Source organism: Lepidochelys olivacea (assembly GCF_965140295.1).
Source record: "Lepidochelys olivacea isolate rLepOli2 genome assembly, chromosome: 10".
Taxonomy (NCBI): domain Eukaryota; kingdom Metazoa; phylum Chordata; order Testudines; family Cheloniidae; genus Lepidochelys; species Lepidochelys olivacea.
The window spans coordinates 80,291,188-80,312,261 of record NC_140420.1 but is presented as its reverse complement, the minus strand read 5'-3'; the positions used below and the strand labels follow the sequence as shown (position 1 = coordinate 80,312,261).

Below are 21,074 nucleotides of genomic sequence, written 5' to 3'. Positions count from 1 at the left end.
TTAGCCGAGCCCTGATTGTTATAGTCTGCTCAGAGTGGGGAGACATGCCAACTAACCTGAAGTTAAATATGAAAGAAAAAGGAAAAACATTACAGGCGCAAATAAACATCTGTCTACGATTAACCTGGATGCACAGACTTGCATTGGCTTTTTCAAAATGAACTTTTAAAAAACGATGCAATAATTTTACTATTTAAGACCCTGATCCTGCAAATGCAGACTACCCACTTGCATGGAGCCCCAATGAAATAAAAGGGGCCCTGAGCCCAGCAGGCTGCTGTACATGGTAAATTGCAGGATCAAGGCCTAACTCAGGGAGCAGTGACTGTTGCCTACACAAAGAAATGGAGAGCCTGGTACAAAAAATGATTTCATCTACTGCCACAATCCCAAATACAGAGCGAAATGACAGCAAGAGGCGGAACCCGCGTTCCCAGGCTCACAGGCACCACTACAGAAACAAACGTTTCACCACCAACAAAAAATTCCTTCCCGGTTTAATTTATGTGAAAAATAATGTCGGGTTTTCTATTAACAGATAATTTCACAATCTCTCTTCAAACCTGGAAAGGTTAATGTTTGCCCAGTTTCCACACACATCCGCCTCAGATATTTAGAGGCTTTTTTTTTCATACTCCTAACAGAGGAGATCTTCATAAATTTCCTTCTTAGCACAAATCTTGGCAGTCTTTTGGGAGGGATGGGCGGTGGAGAGGGGGTATTCATTTCTCCAGTCAGTTGGGCCTCAAAACATGTTCCCTTACGTTCATCCTAAATGCTTGCTGAAAGCAGAAAATACCATGCCCATTGCTTTGTGCCTTAGCATTGTTTTGAGTTGCAATTCAGGAGCGTATTCCTTCTTGATCACTAGGACAATTCCATTTCCACAGCCTCCCTCCTTCTGCTGCCCCATTCACACACCCACCTATGTGTCACCCCAACCTCAAACAAAGCCTAGATCAAAACCACTCTCATTGTATTTAAAAACCCTCCATGACACCTACGTGTCACCCCCAACCTCAAACAAACCCTAGATCAAAACTGCCCTCATTGTATTTAAAAACCCTCCAAGGATTTCCTTCAGGCTGCTTCATAGCCAGTCTCTCTCTATTCCATTTCTTGTTCCTCTGCTAGGTTAGCACTGGCCTCCCCTCTCTGTCCCTCCACATTAGTGCAGGGTGAATAATTTGTAACAAACCATTTATTTGACAACTCTCACCTCTTGTCTTTGGGAGCCATCTGCAAACAGAGCTGTATTTTCTAGACTCTACTCCTTATTCAAAATGTTCATTAATTTCCACAAATAATTCTTTGTCTGGTATGAGCATTTGACATTCGAGCTGGTCTGAGCGGAGGCAGGGAGGCCACATGGTGAGCTTTCTGCGCCCTCACTGGAGACCGTGAATAAGGATTCTGATGTGAATAGCCATGATCCCAAAGCTGAAATCTGCTTTTCACTAATATTCTCACAGTACTAACAGTCACCGTTTCAGATACACATTCCTGTCAGCACACTCGATGTCTATGGGATGCAAACTCATCAGGGGTGTGAACGCAGCAGAAGTGAATAATTTTAAAATCCGGAAGAACGCATGCGGAAAAATGTCCGCTGCGTTTGCCCACCTCTGCTCCACAACATCTGCCATTATTAGCGCGAGAGCCTTCTCCTTTTCAGCTCCTGCCATCTGCAGCTGCTTTCCTGTCTATCTCCCCATCCACCGCCTCTCCATTTCATTTCAATTCTTGGCCCATAACTCGTTTTTCTCCCTTTCCTGTAGTTCTTATCCTCCCCCCCTTTGCTTTTACACAGTATTTAATTCGAAATCACTTTGACGTATTGTACGTGACTCTGCAAGGTGCTTAGTGCCTCCAGAGTCAGAATATTGACTCCAAAAGTCGACCCAAGAATACTGACTCCAAACAGGAGCTTGAAGGTGTGCAACATCTTACAGGGTGGGGCCCACAGGTTATGCAGGCTGGCCTGGTAGAAAATAAAACTGAATTGCATTGGATCAGTAGGCATCATTACACATGTAACACAGACACACACCCTACGAAGGGAATAAAGTTTCCCTTCGGACAATGTTGACACCCAGGGTTAGCACTTTGCAGCAAACACTCAATTCTCAAAGGAATTTCCATAAGCACAACACAAAGATCTATACAGCCCCTGATTAAGAGAGAAATAAAGAACAGGCACGTAGCGACACATGAGAAGTTGTGGAGACTAGCTGCTCATGTTGAGAGAAAACAGCCTTCACAGAAGCTTGGCACTGACTCTGGCATGGAACAGGGCACCACCCATTATTCACTGAACAGTTTCCGTGGAGGCACGCAGATCGATCTCCGTCTGGCATAATGTGCGCACACTGGGTTAAATGTCCCATGGCCCCCTGCACAGGAGTGAATTTCACCCACAGTTACTGCAAAGCTGATGCCAACCTGTTTCTGCATCTAATATTTATGCCCTTCTACTGTTGTTCCAAAAGGAATCTAGCATCCCAATACCTCTGCTTGCTCTTGAAGCCCCAGAGGGCAGCTAACTGCTCCAGGCTTTAGTCTATCATAGATAATAATAAAGACAATAATATTTTTCACCTTCTACCCAAGCAGATCAATATGTTTTCAAATCATTAATGAACATCTGAGGTCCCTGTGAAGCATATGCTATTAACCCAATTTTATAGATGAAGAAACTGAGGCATGGAAAAGTGAAAGGGAATTTGTGAGTCACTGACAGTGCCAGGAATAAAAACCAGGAGTCCTGACTCCCAACCCCAGGCTCTACCCACGGGCTCAGAGCCTCTGAATGGGGATCTTCATATGGAAATGACGGAGCCGCAGGGGACAACGCTCAGCTCCTAGGAGTGGGAGTGGGGTTATTTGTTATGTGATCAAGCTAGGTGCTTGCCATCAGGCTGATGGCTCCCCTCAAAGCACTGGGCAAAGAATGGGGACATGGTCAGTACTCAGAGTAAGCTCCAAATGGGACCCATCCTGAGTGGTGCCCGAGCATTTGGAACCCCTGCTGAAGTTCCTGGAAGTTACAGATGCTCAGCCCCATTCAGGATTTGGGCCACTAGGAACTTAGTCTGATGATGGAATGAGAACCGAGTGACAGATTGAGCCTGTTAGGAAGTCAGATTTGCTGTTGAAATGCTAGAGATGCAAAGCTCTAAGAGAAGGAGACTGGAAACCTGTAGCATGCACAGTACTAGGGATAATACCCCCAACACAGCCATTACTCTTCATACAGCACATGGCATATACCCGTCCAGGCTCCAGGAGCAGCTGACAGCCCCACTAAATCAGAACTGGGGGTCACTGTTCACATTCATTTATTACAGCTGGATAGCTGGACAGACATTGAGCTGATGTACAGCCTGCTGGGTGCTTGGCAGTGGACAGTAATGAGGTGCCAGGCTATAGGGTTTTGAAAAGCTGGCTGTGCAGGAGAAGACATCCCTCAGTGCTCAGGGACCTAGAAAGGTGAGCAAATTCCACTGCCCCATGGACCGTCCTACACAGTGCCTACTCCGTCTGCTTGAGCGTGTCACAACAGTAAAGAACCAGTTTCCACAACAGCGCAGCCCTCTAAATGCCAGGCAAGTCTAACGGGAACAACAGCTTCTTGGCATTTCGAACAGGAGCCAACTGTCTGGGAAAAAAATTATTGCTAATGTTCCATCAATGATGAGTCACGGGGCTGAGGTTTTGATTTGGGGCTGTTGGTGTTTTTTGTCCTTTGAACTAGCAGGCCCCACCGTCTCCCCATGGGACTGCAAGGAGCCCAGGGGTGAACACTGCAGCACTGCGGACCCAGTCTGGAGATTTGCTCTCTGCAGTCAGTGAGGGCGGGTATGCTGCTCCGCTCTGGTGCAGGGTGTTGCATGCACGAGGGCAAGGTAAACAGTAGTGAGCCGGGCACTACTGAGTGTACTGATGGATGGCTGCCAAGCTCCCCAGGACTAGTAGCAGAAGAGCAAGTCTGGGGTGGGGCGGGGCGGGGGGAGAAGCCTGAGAGAATAGCATTGTCACGCCCATCCCTTTTCTGCCCTTTGACTTGCAAGTAAGCGAGTAGGCAAGGAGAGCGTCTGCTGAAGATGGAAGATGGCACGTTGTTTGAGTCTGACTTCAATTGTGTTCATACCTAGCATCCGCTCACCAGTGCACTGGAGCATGAGCAGCCAGCGCCCCCGCCGTGTATCTCATAATGACTCCAAGGATCGGGGCCCACAGCTGGGTCCTGCTCACACTGAGCGGTTCTCCTAGCAATACGTAAGTCCTTCTTACCGAAGTTTCGACCTGGCCATCACTGGACCAACCACACGCCCCTTCTCACGACTGAGCCATGGGTCACTCTGTATGTACACATGTGCGTGCATGAGTGTGTGTGCGTGTGCACAGATAAGGACTTGATTCTGAAAAGAGCTCAGCATTCCGGTCCTGATCCAAGAAGGCCCTTAAGCATATGCTTAATGTAAGTATGTGTACCAGTCTCTCTGATGTTCTCAGGCCATTGCAGGATCAAGACCAACTTGTCCTGTCCCCCGACCCCCTTAAATACAGACCCACAACAATCAGCAGTAATAATATATAGCAGGGGAAATAACTCCAATGAGGAAAATATATGACCTCTCTTTATACTCCCAAACCCTAAATCTACAGCTACTTGAACTAAGAGACTGGAGACTTTGGAACCAAACAGTCGTATTTGCCTTTTCTGTGCAATCCTAATCTTCAAAACCTGTTATATCTTATCAAGAAACCAGAAGCAGCAACCCAGGCTCCAGACTGCGCTGCCTTTACGGGTTGCTTGCTCATGGGAGAGTACGCTTGGCACAGCATTATCCCGGAATAAAAGATTTACTTTACTGACCAAAATGTTTTAAGCCCCAGCTGAGGGAGGGTCCAGGGATTCCACGGTTGTGTGCATTTGCACAGAACAAAAGTGTGAACATTCTGCACAATACATTTAAGAAGCTTTCCTTTATAGCTTGATAAATGTCTGTTTTTTCCAATGCAATCTTAAGAAGGCTTTTGATAAAGAGAAAAGATAAGATTAGCTTTGGTGTGTCCTTTTCCAGGCTATGATTAAGCCACCCATACTTTTCAATTTTCATAGTGGATTTGCTGGTTCATTAGAGACTTTTCAAGATTCCTAGGATCAATACAGTGCTCATGAAAATAAGGCCAAGTTCAAAAGGAGAGGGGTTTTGTTTTGTTTTACAGAGATAACCATTTGACTTCTTGCTAAAACTTCCTGGCTAGAAGTTCATCAGCTAAACTAACAACAGTGAAGAATGGACCTCTTTGTTACCAGAAAGTGAATTTTGTGGTTTTAGTAGGAAAAGCATTTTTGGTGATCAAAGCTAAAGTAATAAATAGTAGCGGCTTGATGCTAGATCCAAAGTTTTCTTATTTTTGGAACAGGAGTTAAATGCACACTTTGGTTTCTTAGATACACGGAGAAGGCATGGCAGACCTAAGTTTTGTATGTCATTGCATATATGTAAGTTGCACCAGAAACTAAACAGACCAAAATATGGCACTTACATTGTTCTATGTTAAGTTTTTCACTTCCTGCTTGACAACACGCATGGGTTAATTTCAATGAAACTCTTATCCTCTATCTGTAACCATGGCCACTGGGAGAAAATAAATCACCTAGCCCCAGACTCTTATTAAGAGTTGCACCACTTGAAACTACACAGTGGGAGAGAAGGTATCCAATTTCAGTGCAATCCTGGTCACGTTAACATTATGTTGTTCAAGTAAAAGCTAAAATATCTCTTCTACTGCGGAAAACCTTGCAGACGTCCAACTCAGATAACACAGTAACTAAATCAACACCATCCATAGGAACTCTGTTTCTAAAATTCTGCAGCTACAGTTAACAGCTATCATCCAAGTGCCATAAAAGCTAGGGACATCAGAAGCATTATGAACTTATACACAGCACAAGGAATTTGTTAGAAATTGCAAACATATATTTATTACAATGAAACTCAAAACAATCCAACTCCCCGCAATCAAGTTTTCCCCTGCTATGGACAATTGACAACAGGCACATTTGATTCAGTTTGTCAAAACACCAAGACATATTCTGCACCAAAAGAGTCCTAAAGGGCAATGAAAATGAAAAAATGTGTAAGGGAGAAGAGCTCTAAGTTATTATTGTGCTGCAGTGCCAGCCACCACCACATTCCTCTTCAAAATGCCATGTGGTATGGAACTATTTAAATGCCCCAAGAAATACATCACTCTCCCAAAGCCTGTGATAAACTCTTTGACAAAATAAAAGGAGTAGGGCAAAGAGGCAGTCTCCTAACACTATTATACAGGCAACATCACTCAGTCCCCTAGGGGGAGCCACAATCCTCCGATGATCTTTAAGCATGTCTGTAAACCCAATAACCAGCAAAGTTGGGATTAAGAAAACAAAGGGACAAGAAAGCTCATACCTTCTGGTGTATTTAAAAATTGAGCCTTGCCCATCTGGGCTCACCTTGTCACTGAACAAAACAAACAAGACTCATCTCTAATACTGCACAACATGTGAGCTGTATTAACAGCCACTACCAAAACTAATTAAAAGTAGCTGTATCTTTCAGATATGTAATTCTGGAACAATAACAAGTAGGTGTGATAAAACAGTACCACCAGGCAAAGGAGCCATAAGGACTAGAGCAGCAGCTCCTTGACTTTATTGGTTAGAATCATAGAATATCAGGATTGGAAGGGACCTCAGCAGGTCACCTAGTCCAACCCCCTGCTCAAAGCAGGGCCAATCCCCAATTTTTGCCCAGATCCCTAAATGGCCCCCTCAAGGATTGAACTCACAACCCTGGGTTTAGCAGGCCAATGCTCAAACCAGTGAGCTATCCCTCCCCCCAAAACATGGGCATGACACACGTACAGCAGTAAACTCAGATCCACCTGAATGGGCTTTGAACTGGAGTTTGGCATTCTCAACCTGGGATTCAGGTATTGGCCCGAGATTGGTGGCACATTACCCTACACCTCTGAACCACTGTTTTAAAAACTGCTGTGAATGGATGAAACATCAAGCTCACGTATCGTTATGGTTTGGGAACAGCTGCACTCGAGGATATACCGTATGGGGAAATCTCAGACTGGCCAAGGAATGGGCAAGTTGACCTAACAGACATGACTTCTATAATTCTGTGAACCGTTACAAAAGAACGATCAAAGGACGCCCACTCCGTAAGTGCACGTGCCATTGATTGAACATGAAAGGTTGGCCAGCCATTCCGCCAACATTTTATCCTTGCTGTCTGAGGTTCACCAGAAAGAATGGTTCGGCCCACCACCGCACTGCAGTAAGTGGAGTTACACCAGAGATGAATTCCATGGAATTGCACCATGGTTCCTGTCCAAAGCATCTTACAATCTAAGTCTCCAAACCTACAAAGTCTTGCCAGCGAGTCGACCTCTCGGCCTACGTGAAGCCCCATTAAAATCAATGAGGTTCTGCACAGATGGTGGGGAGCCAATTCCAGAAGAAGGGCCTATGGGCCTCATTTTGCAAACTCTTGCTCACTGGCTTCAACAGGACTGTATGGGATAGAAGATTCTGCTCGCCTGAGCAAGGGTTTGCACACTAAGTCCTGAAACACAACAGTTAATTCATGCTGTAAGTATTCACCAGGGACAGTACAAAAAACTCCATTAAATCTGAACTGCCCATTCATTCTTTTTATGATAAAATATCTGGCACTTAGAGACCATTCTTAACTCACCCTTCTGTGTCAAGGTTTGAGCAGGATCTTTTAACAGAGGGTGATTTTATCACCCTCCAGAGTAGGAATCAGGTTCCTGCCCTAACTCCGAATCTCCTTGCTTTTCCAAAGGTGCATCAGACAATTAACAACATTTTAATACAGCTTGGATTGTGCGAATAGCTCTATTTGACCAACCAACTTGAACAGCCCCTTCGTTTTTTTTCTGTTTTCCCTCAGAATCTCACATACAAAACTATATTTAGTTCTGCTCTTCTGCTAAAACCAGCAAGTACAGCTCCAACACAATAACCATTCAACGGCTGATGTGTTAACGTCTGCCAACCTGAGAAGTCTCCAGGAGTGATGTGTGGTGAGTTAGTAGCCTCTGTTTCAGTGTAAGACAACGTGGAATCTGATAGATCTGGAAAACAGGAGGAGAACATTTAGTACTTCTATGCCACAAGCACAGTGCAGCCGCTCACGGACACACTGTGCCACTTTGCCTGCCCACACCTTCCACAGTGAAACTGCTGCTGACCCAGGGCGGAAAGTAAGTGCTTAACTTTTCTTCTCTGACATGCAAAAATGAAAAGTTTCAATTGCTTCGACCACAAAAATAACTACAGTTCAGTTGATTAAACAAGTAGAAACTTGGTGCGTACTGGATAAAGTTACGTTAAGCCTCTAAACAATTCATAGTTACTATACCTAATTATCACCATTAAAATTCTTGAAGCTGTTTATTCTTGCTTCTTTCCTTCCTTCCTCTTTGCTGAAGCGAAGGAAACTTTGTTTTAACAAGTTAAGAGTCCTTGTTATTCTCTCTTGCCTACCCCTTTAATTAAGCACTCAAATGTTTGCTCACAGATTATTTTTTCAGTCAAATAAATCCACGAAGCACATCTCACTGGTTTCCATACCTGCAGCACAAGCAGCTTCTAAAAGGAATTAATTTTGAGCTTATTTTTTCTTATGTAATGTCAACTTACACGACCAGCCCTTTTGTTTTCCGGAGTACGCTATGGCTGGACCTCTGGTGTGAACCATTAGCCATGAAGCAGACTATCCTCCACTGCAAAAACCACTGTGAGCTACTTCTCCGGGTCAGATGGTGCCTCTCAGCAAGGGGCAGCAAATGCACTGCACCACCCCAAGTGTAGTCCCAGGAAACCCTGTGACTCAGAAACACCCTGCCAGGACACAGCTCCCTCCCTAATTCCCTTGCTCTGGGGGTTAGTAATTTGCTGCTGGCCCAGACCATCAGGGAATTAAGAAACTTCCCACACCACCTCAGCTGGCACTGCCCACCCCTCCCTGCCTACCTGCTCCAGGATGTAGAGCAGTGTTGGGCAACCTGCGGCCCGTCAGGGTAATCCGCTGGCGGGCCGTGTGCAGCCCGCGGGTTGCCCACCACCGACGTAGAGAGTACCAGGTACACAACACCCATGTGCTCCACAGCAGCCCGGCCCAAGGTCTGAATAGCCTGCATAAGGAGCGTAAAGGAAGTTCTCACTTCCCATTAGGTCTCTGCACAGGTGCACTGTGCCCACCATGGTCCAGCCTTTGGCTTTTGTTGGGATTTTTTTGGTTGCTCGGTTTTCTTGTTAGCTTGTTCTGGGTTTTTTTTAGAAAAGATCAAAGTAGCCATTTTGAAATCTTTCCTCAGTCCTTTGGGTCTGTATGACCCCACAATTCCCAGTCTGGTGTTCCTGGGTGCACAGAGAGTTCAAGAGTGGGCCCTCTCTAAACCCCTTTGAGACCTCAGAGTAACGTATTTGCCAAGTGTCTCCTTATCTATTTGGCAAATTCTGAATGTTTCCTCATCCCCCCCTCTCCGTGATTCTAACAGCTCTGTGATGAACTGTGATGAACTCTCTTTGCGTACTTCCTCTTTTGTGAGCCAGCATTACTGACCATGGGAGAACTAAAGGAGTAAGATACCATTCAAAGTGACTGTCATTGGAAGAATCTGGCCCATTGCCTACAGAGTATCTCAAAAAAACCACATCAAACTTCCCCCCCTTTGAGGTGCACTTGTTACTTCCTATTTACCTGGATACCGTGAAAGCCAGGGCAGAATTTGGCACAGCATCTACTAAGGGAATATATGCTTTGGAAGGCATTCGCTATTGAATTTTGCCAATTTTAAAGTAGGTCACATTTTATGCCTCGCTGTGACCAGATTTATTTCAATGATATTTTTAAAAGTCGGAATAATTCACTGGAAAAAATGAAATTCCATTCAAATGTTTTACAGTATGGAGCTTATAGAGCTCATGTCTCTTAATAAACACTGTACTAATAATCCTTAGCTCTTACATAGCACTCTTCATCTGGAGATCTTAAAGAACTTTACAGTGAAAGTATAATCGTCCCTCTTTTACAGAGTGATAGGCCCCAGGTGACAGAGCAGGACAGTTACAGAGCTGGGGATAGATCCCAAGAGTTCTGACCCCCACTCCAGCCTGAAATCCGATCTAATATCCAATAAAAAACTTTAAGTCTGATAACCAGTCATTACATCTTCATTAATAATGACAGTGTTTCACCTGAATGCAGATTTATTCTGAAAAATACAGATGTAGCAAAGAATGTGTATTCATATATAAAACCCTTCGTAATAAAGATATGATAAAAACATACAGAAGATTTTATTTTTATTGTGTATTTCTGATAACTTGTCAGCTGATGCTCGTTCAGAATTAGCGATGAGCTCCACGTTCCTATATTTTGACATTTGCCTTACACACCAGGCTGGAAACGACCCCAGTAAAAAACAATACAACATTTTGGTTATGAACCGTGAATGTCCTAAGAGTTTGTAAAGAGAAAATACTTACCCAGTGGCTTTTGCTCGTCATGAGGAGACAGCCGAGAATAAGGAGGCGGGGGAGACTCTGGAAAAACAAGACCTCATATTAGTGCTGTATCAGGTTAAAAGTTCAAACACTCAAGTTTTCCCTCCTAGGAAGTAATACTTTGGTGGTAAGGTAAATCCCCATTTAACATGGCAGAAAAGTCATATGCAAATAACTCTTGGCCAAGATATTTCAAAAAGCAGCTGGTGATTTTTGGTGCCCAATTTAACACACCTATAAGGGGTTTCCAAAAGTGCTGAGCACCCACCCTCTGGAAATCAGGCTCCTTTAGAGCATCTCCAAAAATCCAGTTACCCAAAATCATCAGTCCCTTTTGAAAAGCTTGGCTTTTATCGTCTGGTCATCTGTCTAAAATATTCCTGTTTCAAAACATAAACATGGGCTTAACAAGAATTAGCTGGATATTGTGTCACAAAGACTAAGAAGCTGCATAGCATAAATTAAAAGACACTATTGTCGGACATAAAAGAAAACATCATGATCCAGATTCTGATCTCATTCACACCAAGGTAAATCCAGTAAACCCAATGAAGCAACTTAGGTCTGTCCCTATAACTTCCTAGGTAGAATAAAAGGTCAGTAGTAATAGCCTACCATAATGGCATGTTATCCAATCTAGCTACACTACCCCAGCCTTGATTCAACAAAGTACTTATGCATGTGCTTAGCTTTAAACATGAGTAGGTCTACTGACAGTTGACTCAAAGTTGAGCATGTGCTTAAATGCTTTTTGAATCAGGGCCACCTACATAGCTCTTGGACCACTTGCATAGATAAGGACTACTCAAGAAAATAATGGTTGTACGATAACACCCTTTAATTGGTCAGACTTTTCTTTAATTGATCAGGTTTGAATGATGAGAGTATAGCAGTAGGAATATTCTACCTACCACCTGACCAAGAAGGTGACGGTGATTGTGAAATGCTCAGAAAGTTTAGAGAGGCTACAAAAACAGAAAACCCAATGATGGGGGATTTCATCTATCTCCATATTGACTGTCACCTCAGGACCGAATGCAGAGATAAAATTTCTAGACACACTAATGATTGCTTTTTGGAGCAGCTAGTTCTGGAACCCATGAGGGGAGAGGCAATTCTTGATTCAGTCCTAAGTGGCACACAGGATGTGGTTCAAGAGGTGAATATGGCTGAACCACACAGTAATAGCAACCATAATGTAATTAAATTTAACATCCTTGTAGGGAGGAAAATACCAAAGAATCCCACCACATTTAACTTCAAAAAAGGGAACTACACAAAAACAAGGAGGCTAGTTAAAAAGATAGTAAAAGGAACAGTCACAAGTGTGAAATGCATGGAATTTTTTTAAAAACACCATAAGAGAGTCAAAAAGCAAAGGACCACAAAAATTGCTACCATGGCTAAACAACAGAGTAAAAGAGGCCATTAGAGATTTTTAAAATATTATTTTTAAAATTGGAAGTCATATCCTATTGAGGAAAATACAAAGGAACATAAACTCTGGCAACTAAAGTGTGAAAGTATAATCAGACAGGCCAAAAAGAATTTGAAGAGCAGCTAGCAAAAGACATAAAAACTAACAGTAAAATTGTTTTTAAGTACATCAGAATCAGGAAGCCTGCCAAACAATCAGTGGGGCCACTGGACAAGCGATGATAAAGGATCACTCCAGGAAGAAAGACAAGGCCATTGCGGAGAAGCTAAATGAATTCTTTACATCGGTCTTCCCTGCAGAGGATGTGAGGGAGATTCCCACACCTGAGCCTTTCTTTTTAGGTGACAAATCTGAGGAACTGTCCCAGACTAAGGTGTCAATAGAGGAAGTTTTGAAACAAATTGATACATTAAACAGTAATAAGTCAACACAGCCAGATGGGATTCACTCAAGAGTTCTAAAGGAATTTAGATATGAAATCACAGAACTACTAACTGTGGTATTTAACCTATTATTTAAATCAGCCTCTGTACCAGATGACTGTCGGACAGTTAATGTAATGCCAATTTTTTAAAAAGGCTCCGGAGGCAATCCTGACAATTACAGGCTGGTAAGCCTAACTTCAGTACCAGGCAAACTGGTTGAAACTACAGTAAAGAACAGAATTGTCACACACATAGGTGAACACAATATGATGGAGAAGAGTCAACATGGCTTTTATAAAAGGAACTCATGCCTTGCCAATCTATTTGAATTCTTTGAGGAGGTCAACAAACACGTGGACAAGCGTGATCCAGTAGATATAGCGCACTTGGACCTTTAGAAAGGTTTTGACAAGGTCCCTCATGAAAGGCTCTTAAACAAAGTAAGCAGTCATGGGATAAGAAGGAAGGTCTTCTCATGGATCAGTAACTGGCTACAAGATACAAAACAAAGGGCAGGAATAAATGATCAGTTTTCACAGTGGAGAGAGGTAAATAGCAGGGTCCCCCAAGGATCTGCAGTGGGACCAGTGCTGTTCAACATATTCATAAATGATCTGGAAAAAAAAGGGTAAACAATGAGGTCACAAAGTTTGCAGATAATATAATTACTCAAGATAGTTTAGTCCAAAGCAGAATGCAAAGAGTTACAAGGGGATCTCACAAAACTGAGTGACTGGGCACCAAAATGGCAGATGAAATTCACTGCTGATAAATGCAAAGTAATGTGCATTGGAAAACATAATCCAAGCTATACAGAAAAAATGATGGGGTTTAAACTAGATGTTACCGCTCAAGAAAGAGATCTTGGAGTCACTGTGGGTAGTTCTCTGGACACATCTGCTCAGTGTGCAGCAGCCGTCAAAAACGCGAACAGCACAGTATGTGAGGCACCATTAGGAAAGTGACAGAAAATATCATAATGACATTATATAAATCTCTGGTACATCCACACCTTGAATACTGCGTGCAGTTCTGATCACTCCATCTCAAAAAATATATTAGAATTGGAAAAGGTACAGAGATGGGCAACAAAAATGATGAGGGGTATGGAACAGCATCCACAGGAGGATTTAAAAGACTGGCACTGTTCAGCTTAGAAAAGAGAAGACTAATGGGGGATATGATAGAAGTTTATAAAATCATGAATGGTGAGGAGAAACTGAATGAGTGTTATTTACCCATTCACATAACACACAAATTAGGGGGGTCACCCAACTAAATTAATAGAGAGCAGGTTTAAACACAAAAGCAAGTTGTTCTTCACACAACGCACAGTCAACCTGTGGGACTCGTTGCCGGGGATGTTGTGAGGGTCAAAAGTATAACTGGGTTCAAAAAAGAATTAGATAAGTTCACAGAGGTCCATTAATGGCTATCAGCCAAGATGGTCAGGGACACAGCCTCATGCTCTAGGTGTCCCTAAACCTCTGACTGCCAGAAACTGGGACTTCATGACAGGGGATGGATCACTTGATAAACTGACCCAGCAGGGCCATTCCCATGTTCTTTCTTTTTTTTAACTGTTATATAAATTTGCTTTTAAAAATTTAACATTCTAAAAAGTGAGGGCCAAATGCTATTGGCAGGGTCATATCAATTAATTCCTGTTAAGCAGAAATTCCCACTGGCTTCAATGAGGAGTTCTGCTTACAATTCAATGGCATGATGTGGCCCCCAGACTATTGAGATTCGCGTGTTTTCTACTGTGACTTGTAAACAAACGGTTTGGGCAACACAATGACTCCCTAACCTATCTGCAGTTCAGTTTGGATTACTTTATTAAAAATAACCTCAATCTCCAGAGCGTGATGGTTTTGATTTGGACTGCAGTCATTCACTGCTTCTGCAAGAGTAAAGGTCCTACATCTTGAAATGAGCATCAGTAACCATAATAAAACAAGAGCACACAATTCTCTGCCTCTGCTCCAGTGCACAGGATCTGCACAGGCAAGACCGCTTTCTCCCAAGTATTTAAGAGCTTCAAAGAACAAAAAAAAGTAGCCAACATTCCAGATTGCGCTGATTCTAAAGGAATGGGATCTAATTGCGTTAGTGGTGTCTGCAAAATGTACTTCTTACATTCTAAAAACAGACCTATCACAGCACTAGATTTCCTGTGTCACGCACAGATAGCATTTTCACACCCTTCTGCTAGTTACACACTGTAAACCTAGTGATAAAGGGGTGGGTATCCAATGTGAACACACACATCAGAATCCAGAGTAGGCACATAGACATGTTTGAAGAAAGGGCATCAAGGCCAGATCCAACTCTTACTGAATCTCATTTCCAGATTGCCCTCAATGGGAGCAAAATCCAGCCCCAAGTGGGTCCCAGCACAAATTGGCAGTATGAAAATGATAAGAAGACAGTTAAGATCTGTGCTGTTTCTTTGTGGTTTTAATTCTACATGGTTTGGAAAGCTTTTCCATAAAAAAGTAACCTGTACATTTCTGCAGATGTAGCCTTCTCTAACGTAAATACACATCTGCTACAATAAAAATGCGATTTCATGCTCAGGCACCGTAATCTTCAGGGGGAAAGAACTGCATTAGTTCTCTGCATAAAATACAGTCGTTTCTTGCAAAAAAATTGGTACAGAGCTAAACAGGATTTCTGCTTGCAAAATAAATAAATAAATAAAAAGCTCTTCCCAAGAAAAAGGAACATTAACAAGATATTTAACAAAAGAAAAACAGCATTTATGCATGAGCTAATGAACCTCAAGCAACTATGTGAAAGTTAAGAATGTTCTTTGGTCAAGACTTTCCATCTTGGAATTTCTTTCGTTCTTCTATTCTCACCCTGTATTTTTACACAGAAAAAGGATAAGTAACTTCCATTATTTAGGGTGGGCTATTTGGTTCCCTCCGCCAGGTTTTCTTTGCACTAAAACAGCTATCACAAAGGAGTATGTGCTTTCTTCCCCTCCTAAAGCCTAAACTGGCTGGAAGAAGTTAAAAAAAGGGTCACTGCAGCTTTAAGAAAGGCAGCGGTAATTGCCTAGATCCCCAGTCAGCCAGATAAACAGCTCGTCAGACTGGCGCCAGTAACATGCAAACTGCATATTATCACCACTTCTTCACCTAAATAGCGGGGGGGGGCGGGGGGGGCCTCCTTAGGAAAAAAAGGGCTTTTTAAGCACAACTTGAAACTGATCTCAGTGCAAAGGGGATAATGCCGGGCCACATAAAAGAAAAGTTTTTGTCTGTTTAATTCCTGTATTCTTTGCTTCAGCAAACCTATGTTTTTCTAGGCTGCCTTCTAAAGTCACTTAAAAGCTGTGTCTCCTTCGGTGTGATTTAGCTTATAGTCACAAAGTGACTATTATGACAGCAAAATAACAAATGGGGAAGCAAAGAGACTGGGGTTTATTCCTAGTTCACGGAGGCTTCTGGGAGAAGGGGCTTTTAAAACATCAGTTGTATTAGTGATTAAAGTATTTCTTAGAATGTCCATCCACAGACATGAAACAGTCTATGATCTGTTGGGTCAAAGGCAGGCTCCTTTTAAATGAGCACAGACAGCTCCACACCACTGATCTCAGCAAATGCAGCTCTCTGGAAGTTTTCCTGCCGTCTCGAAATGGGGGGGGGGGGGGGGGGGAAGTGCCACTCTTTCAGATGTCCTTTTAAAAGCATGTTTGGAGAAAGAGCCCAAGGAAAAGTCCAGTTTGCCTCCCTCAATGACAGAGATTACACAGAGCCTTATCAAGCCACGCATCAATGAGTGCCGGCTATGTGCACAATGCAACCAGAGCCCAGCCGCCTTCTGAAAGAGGGGCTGCGGGCTCCCTTTGGGGAGGGCTAGCTCAAAAAGGGGTGATTGTAAGGGGGGTACGAGACTTTCTCCAGCTTTGGGAGCCTCCTCCCCCATTGTTTATAAACCCCTCATCCTCACACAGGCAATCTCCAGTGTTGGGGGTTAATTCATTCCGGGGATCTGAGTAGATTAAATCTACAACCTCACCATGGGCTTTGCCTCGTGTAGAGTCTATTGCCCCCCCTGGCTGCTCCCGCTCCCTCCCTGCCTACACACACACACACATATGCTCCTGGGCCACTTGTGGCCCCTGACGGACAAAAACAACAGATCCCAGCAAGTAGGTAGACCAGCACCAGGAGAGCTGGTGAAATGGGTCTCAGCCCGGCTCTCACCAAGAGACCAGGGCAACAGAGTTTGCCATTTCTGCCCCATGCCACCCGAACTCACTTGTCTGTTGTGTCATGTGGCTGGTGCAGACCAGCAGAGTGCAGGGGGGCTGGGGCTGAGACCTACTGCTGGTGCCCTGGACGGCTTCTGTTCAGCTCCGAATTTGAGCAGCCGCAATTTAGAGCAGCCTTCTTCCTCCCTCCGCACTACTGCCTCCTACTGGTCCTTGCACAGTGGGACAGAAGCGCCCCTGCCAGGCGAAAAGGGAGACAGAGGCTGCAGGGGGGAGGGGAGTGTCTCTGCTGGGTTGCACTGAGGCATTCTCAAACTCCTTGAATGGGTGGAAAAATACGATTCATAACATCAGCCGGCTGGCTGCGTATTAAGAGTGTTTCCTTGACTCCATCTGGAAACCATGGTGCAATTCATGGACTACACCAAAGCGGTGAAAATCAGGAGGAAGTTCAGGCTTGACAGATGGACACAGGTACAATGTGTGATGCACCCGGGAAAAGGTTCTGTACCTTCCTAAAATCCAGTCCCGCAAGGCTGGGGATAAACTGCTACACACAAGGCATTTAACTGCAAGAGGCGTGGAGACCCCACACAAACGTTCACCATTATCCCACTGAGAATTATCAAGAGCTAAATTTCAACACGGGCTTCTGAAACATGTGTGATGGGCTACTGATCCGAGCAAAGAGCATACAATCTTAAACCTAAATCAGGGTACAACTAGTCTTAATCAGGATACAAATAGTCTTAATTAAACAGAAAATAATGGTCCAGGTGTTGCAAGAACTAAAATATTCCTTCCCACTGGCCCCACTTTAGTTTTGGTTGGTTGGTTGTTTGAAACACCTAACCCACCGATCATACCATCTTTCCCTCTAATAAAAAAAAGCTCTGGGGATGAATAGTTCCTGATGCCTGCCTGCACAGCAAACGACAATCTAATCATGAAATAGGAGCAAAAAGGGGATGTTGCCAATTTTCTTGGCTTTAGGGCTTTTGGCTTGTGTAGGCCTTTATGCATCTTTGCTTATGCCCCTTAACTCTCATGCCTGGATATTGTGAGATCCTGAATGCACCAGGGATAGGCATTTTGGGTAGAGGTCTTCTTAAAGGGTATCAGGTTCAAGTGCAAGTTATTGCGGTTAATCAGATGCAGATCTGACAGGTTTTGCTCATGGTGGAAACAAAAGATCCTGCAAAGAATTTTACTTGGGGGGCGGGGAAGAGGACAGACAAAAATAAAAACTGACCCAGCCCTGCAAACCTAGCAAGCCCGCCAGGTGCACCTGGGTTGCCCAACCATCTGTATTCAAAACTTAAATAGTACGCGGCGATTAAACCAAGCGGGGACTCTAGAGGAGGGCTTCCCAACTCCTTGCTTAGAAGTCCGGCTAATTCCCGTGCCATTCCCCCCCCCCCCCAGCTCGACGGGGCGCGATCTCTGCTCTCAAGGCTGGGGCGGGGGAAGGACTCTCGAGGCTGGGGGTGAAATCACCCCGCTCCAGCGCCCCGTCTCCCCTACGCGGGATGTCTCTGAGCGCCCCCGCCAAGGGAGACACCCCCGCCCAGACCCCCGCGGGGCCGCTCCGTACCTGGCCCACAGAGCCTGCTGAAGTGGTAGGGGTTGCAGCAGACCGTGGGGCTGTCGGCCAGCCCGAAGCTCTGGCATTCGCACAGCGGCTTCAGCTCCGCCGGGTGCTGCAGGTCCGGCCAGCGGAACAGCCTGCCCAGGAGCAGCTGCGGGGGCGCCGCCTGGCCCCCAAGGCGCAGCTCGGTGCGGGCGACCAGGACGCAGCCGCCGGGCATCCCCCCGCGGGACTCCACCGCCTCCACCAGGCTGTCCAGCGACCTCTCCTTCAGCCGCTTCAGCAGCGAGTAGGTGACGGACTTGAGCTCCTGCTCCAGCAGCAGGAGCCGGGACCTGGCCTCCCGGCTGCGCGGCTCCGGCGGGGCTCGCCGGCTGAAGTCGCAGGACCGCAGCTCCCGGCGGCGGGGGGAGGCGCCCGCGGGCCCGGGGCTGCCCGGCTCCCGCTCCTTGAAGAGGCAGCAAGTCACGGTTTTGCCCTCGCGCTCCGGCGCCCGCCACGGGCTCTCCTCCTCCCCGTCCTCCGCCGGCCGCTGCCGCCGCCCGGGGCAGCCCCGGGGCCCGTCCCGCTCGGCCACGGGGCCCCCCCGGCCCGCCTGGCCCGGCTCCCGGGCGCGCAGCTCCGCTGGGTCCCTCGCCAGGGTGCGGGTTAGCGGGCGGATTTCCGAGGAGGGGTTTTTCTCCGGGGTTTTGCTGCGGCTGGGGCCACCCCCGTGGTCGTGGCTGTGCCTGGAGCTCCCATCTCCCCCTTCCCTGTCCGGGACGACACGGCTTCTCCAAAGTCGCCGCACAAGCCCTGCGCGTTTGGACCTGAACATACGACAGCTCGGAGCTGGTAATTTCGGGGGGTTTTTTTCCGGGGGGGGGGATTTTATTTGATGCCCGCTCCTTCCCCGGCGCAAGCCCCGCGATCGCCACCCCGCCTGAAGCGGCGGCCCCTCGCACCGCCGTGCAAAAGCCTTGCACAGCTAATCGCCGGGAGACTGCGACAGGGCTGAAACATGAGGGAGACGGCGGGGAGGGGAGGAAGCAAGGGCCGAGGACGCGCCGCGGGGGGCTACATCGACACACACTGGGGGGCGGGGGGGGGTCGCCTGCAAACGCTCCTTGGCAGCGGCGGGCCCGGGAGGCGCTCAGGAGATGCCCTGCATTTACTAGCAATTTGCAGCCAAAGACAAAGCAGCCAGAGGGGTCAAAGGCAAACGCGGCTGCTGCTGCTGCTTCTCAAACAAGAATCCCTTCCTTGAAAACTAGCCCCATCGACTGTCTTTCTTTGCCATGAAAACAGTAACAGGGGAGGTGGCAAATCCGGAACGGCTGCTCTGGATCAGGACACTTGCACCGGGTCCTAGACTTGGAGACACTTGGGAGTTATTTCCCTTTTAAAAAAAACAAAAAAAAAACAAAACAACAACAAAAAAAACAACCCACACACGTTTCAACATATGAATGGAAATTGTAAATATCCCGGAGAGAGCGGCTGGAAATCCTTAATTAAGGAAAACAATAACAAAAAACACCAATCCACTATCCTGCACGTTGGAACGCCTGGAATATGGTCCTGCAGCAGCCCCCACCCCAAAAAGTGACTTCTGCTTGCTCTGTTGCGATGGGATCTGTTTAAACAGCACTGTGCCTTTCTTTCTTTCCCCTTCTCCCTCTCTCTCTCTCTCGCTCTCTCTTTCTCTCTCTCTTTTTTGTTCTTCTAAAACACACACAGGGCCCCCTAAGAGAGAACTGGAGTCATTGGCTGCCTCCCATCATGTGCCAGTCTAGACACTTTGGCGGCTCTCTGCTGCACTGATTGTTGCGCAAACAAGGTTTCAAGTTTCTTAACTCTTAAAGGAAAACACATCCCTTGCAAAGGCGCAGACACGGGGGAAAGGTGGGGGGGGAGGGCATGGTCTTTCCCCGGCCGCGTGACAGCCAGCCCCTGCACACACCCCGTCACCGTTTGCTAAAAAAATGGACCCCGAGCACAAATGGAAGGGGAAATTTGGGGATCAAAACCCAAAGTGCTTGCAGGTCGAGGGGAAACTCTCCAGCTGAACTCCGGTGCCGGGAGTAACGTGGGGTGTGTGGCGCATCTGGTCTTGTTTCAGCTGGTAAATGCGAAGTCATTGATAGCATCCACCACCCTTCATTTTTTAATTGTATGAAAAGCAGTGTCTTGCCCATGCCATCCTTAATCACCGGCGGCTGAAGAGGACTTTGATCTTGCTTGGCAAAGGCAGAAGGGTAATGCCTGGGCATGGACCAACAGCGAATCCCCACCGAATTAACCATCACTGCAGGGGGAACGAAAAGACGTGAGCCCTCTCTTTGCAGCACCGCTAAGCCACCTTTTAGCTGAAACAAAAAGTACCTCTTGTTACTGTGTTTTCTGTTCCTGCCCTAATACACGCGTATTTCCAAGAAGTGCTTCCCAGAGACGCCTTGGGACGCCCTGGAGTTATGAGGCTGCTCTTTATTGATGTTATAAACAGTAACTCATACACAACCTTCGGGTCTTTTGTTTAGGTTTTATTTATTAATTATTGGTCGACTATGAGTATTGAAGGAGCAGTTCCAAGATGCAGTGCAGGATCAATTGATCTGCAATTCATCGCCAAGCTTTAATCTGTCCATTTCACTTTGACCCAGTCATGTAACATTTCACTTAAAATAACTTCCTATTTAACAGGTTTCAGAGTAGCAGCCCTGTTAGTCTGTATCCACAAAAAGAAAAGGAGGACTTGGGGCACCTTAGAGACTAACCAATTTATTTGAGCATAAGCTTTTGTGAGCTACAGCTCA

At 45.8% G+C, this 21,074-nt stretch overlaps 1 protein-coding gene across 1 annotated transcript in view; it reads right to left on the bottom strand.

The window, feature by feature from the left end:
• SMAD6 (SMAD family member 6) overlaps nt 1–20,760 on the bottom strand; it is a 77,134-nt gene extending 56,374 nt beyond the window's left edge. The window contains exons 1-3 of the mRNA XM_084641879.1: nt 18,286–20,760; nt 10,586–10,642; nt 8,089–8,166 (exon numbers count right to left, since the gene is read on the bottom strand). Of these exons, the coding sequence (XP_084498005.1) occupies nt 8,089–8,166; nt 10,586–10,642; nt 18,286–19,096 (946 nt within the window). The 5' untranslated portion in view covers nt 19,097–20,760. The remainder of the gene's footprint in view (nt 1–8,088; nt 8,167–10,585; nt 10,643–18,285) is intronic.
• Between the last annotated feature and the right edge of the window lie 314 nt (nt 20,761–21,074).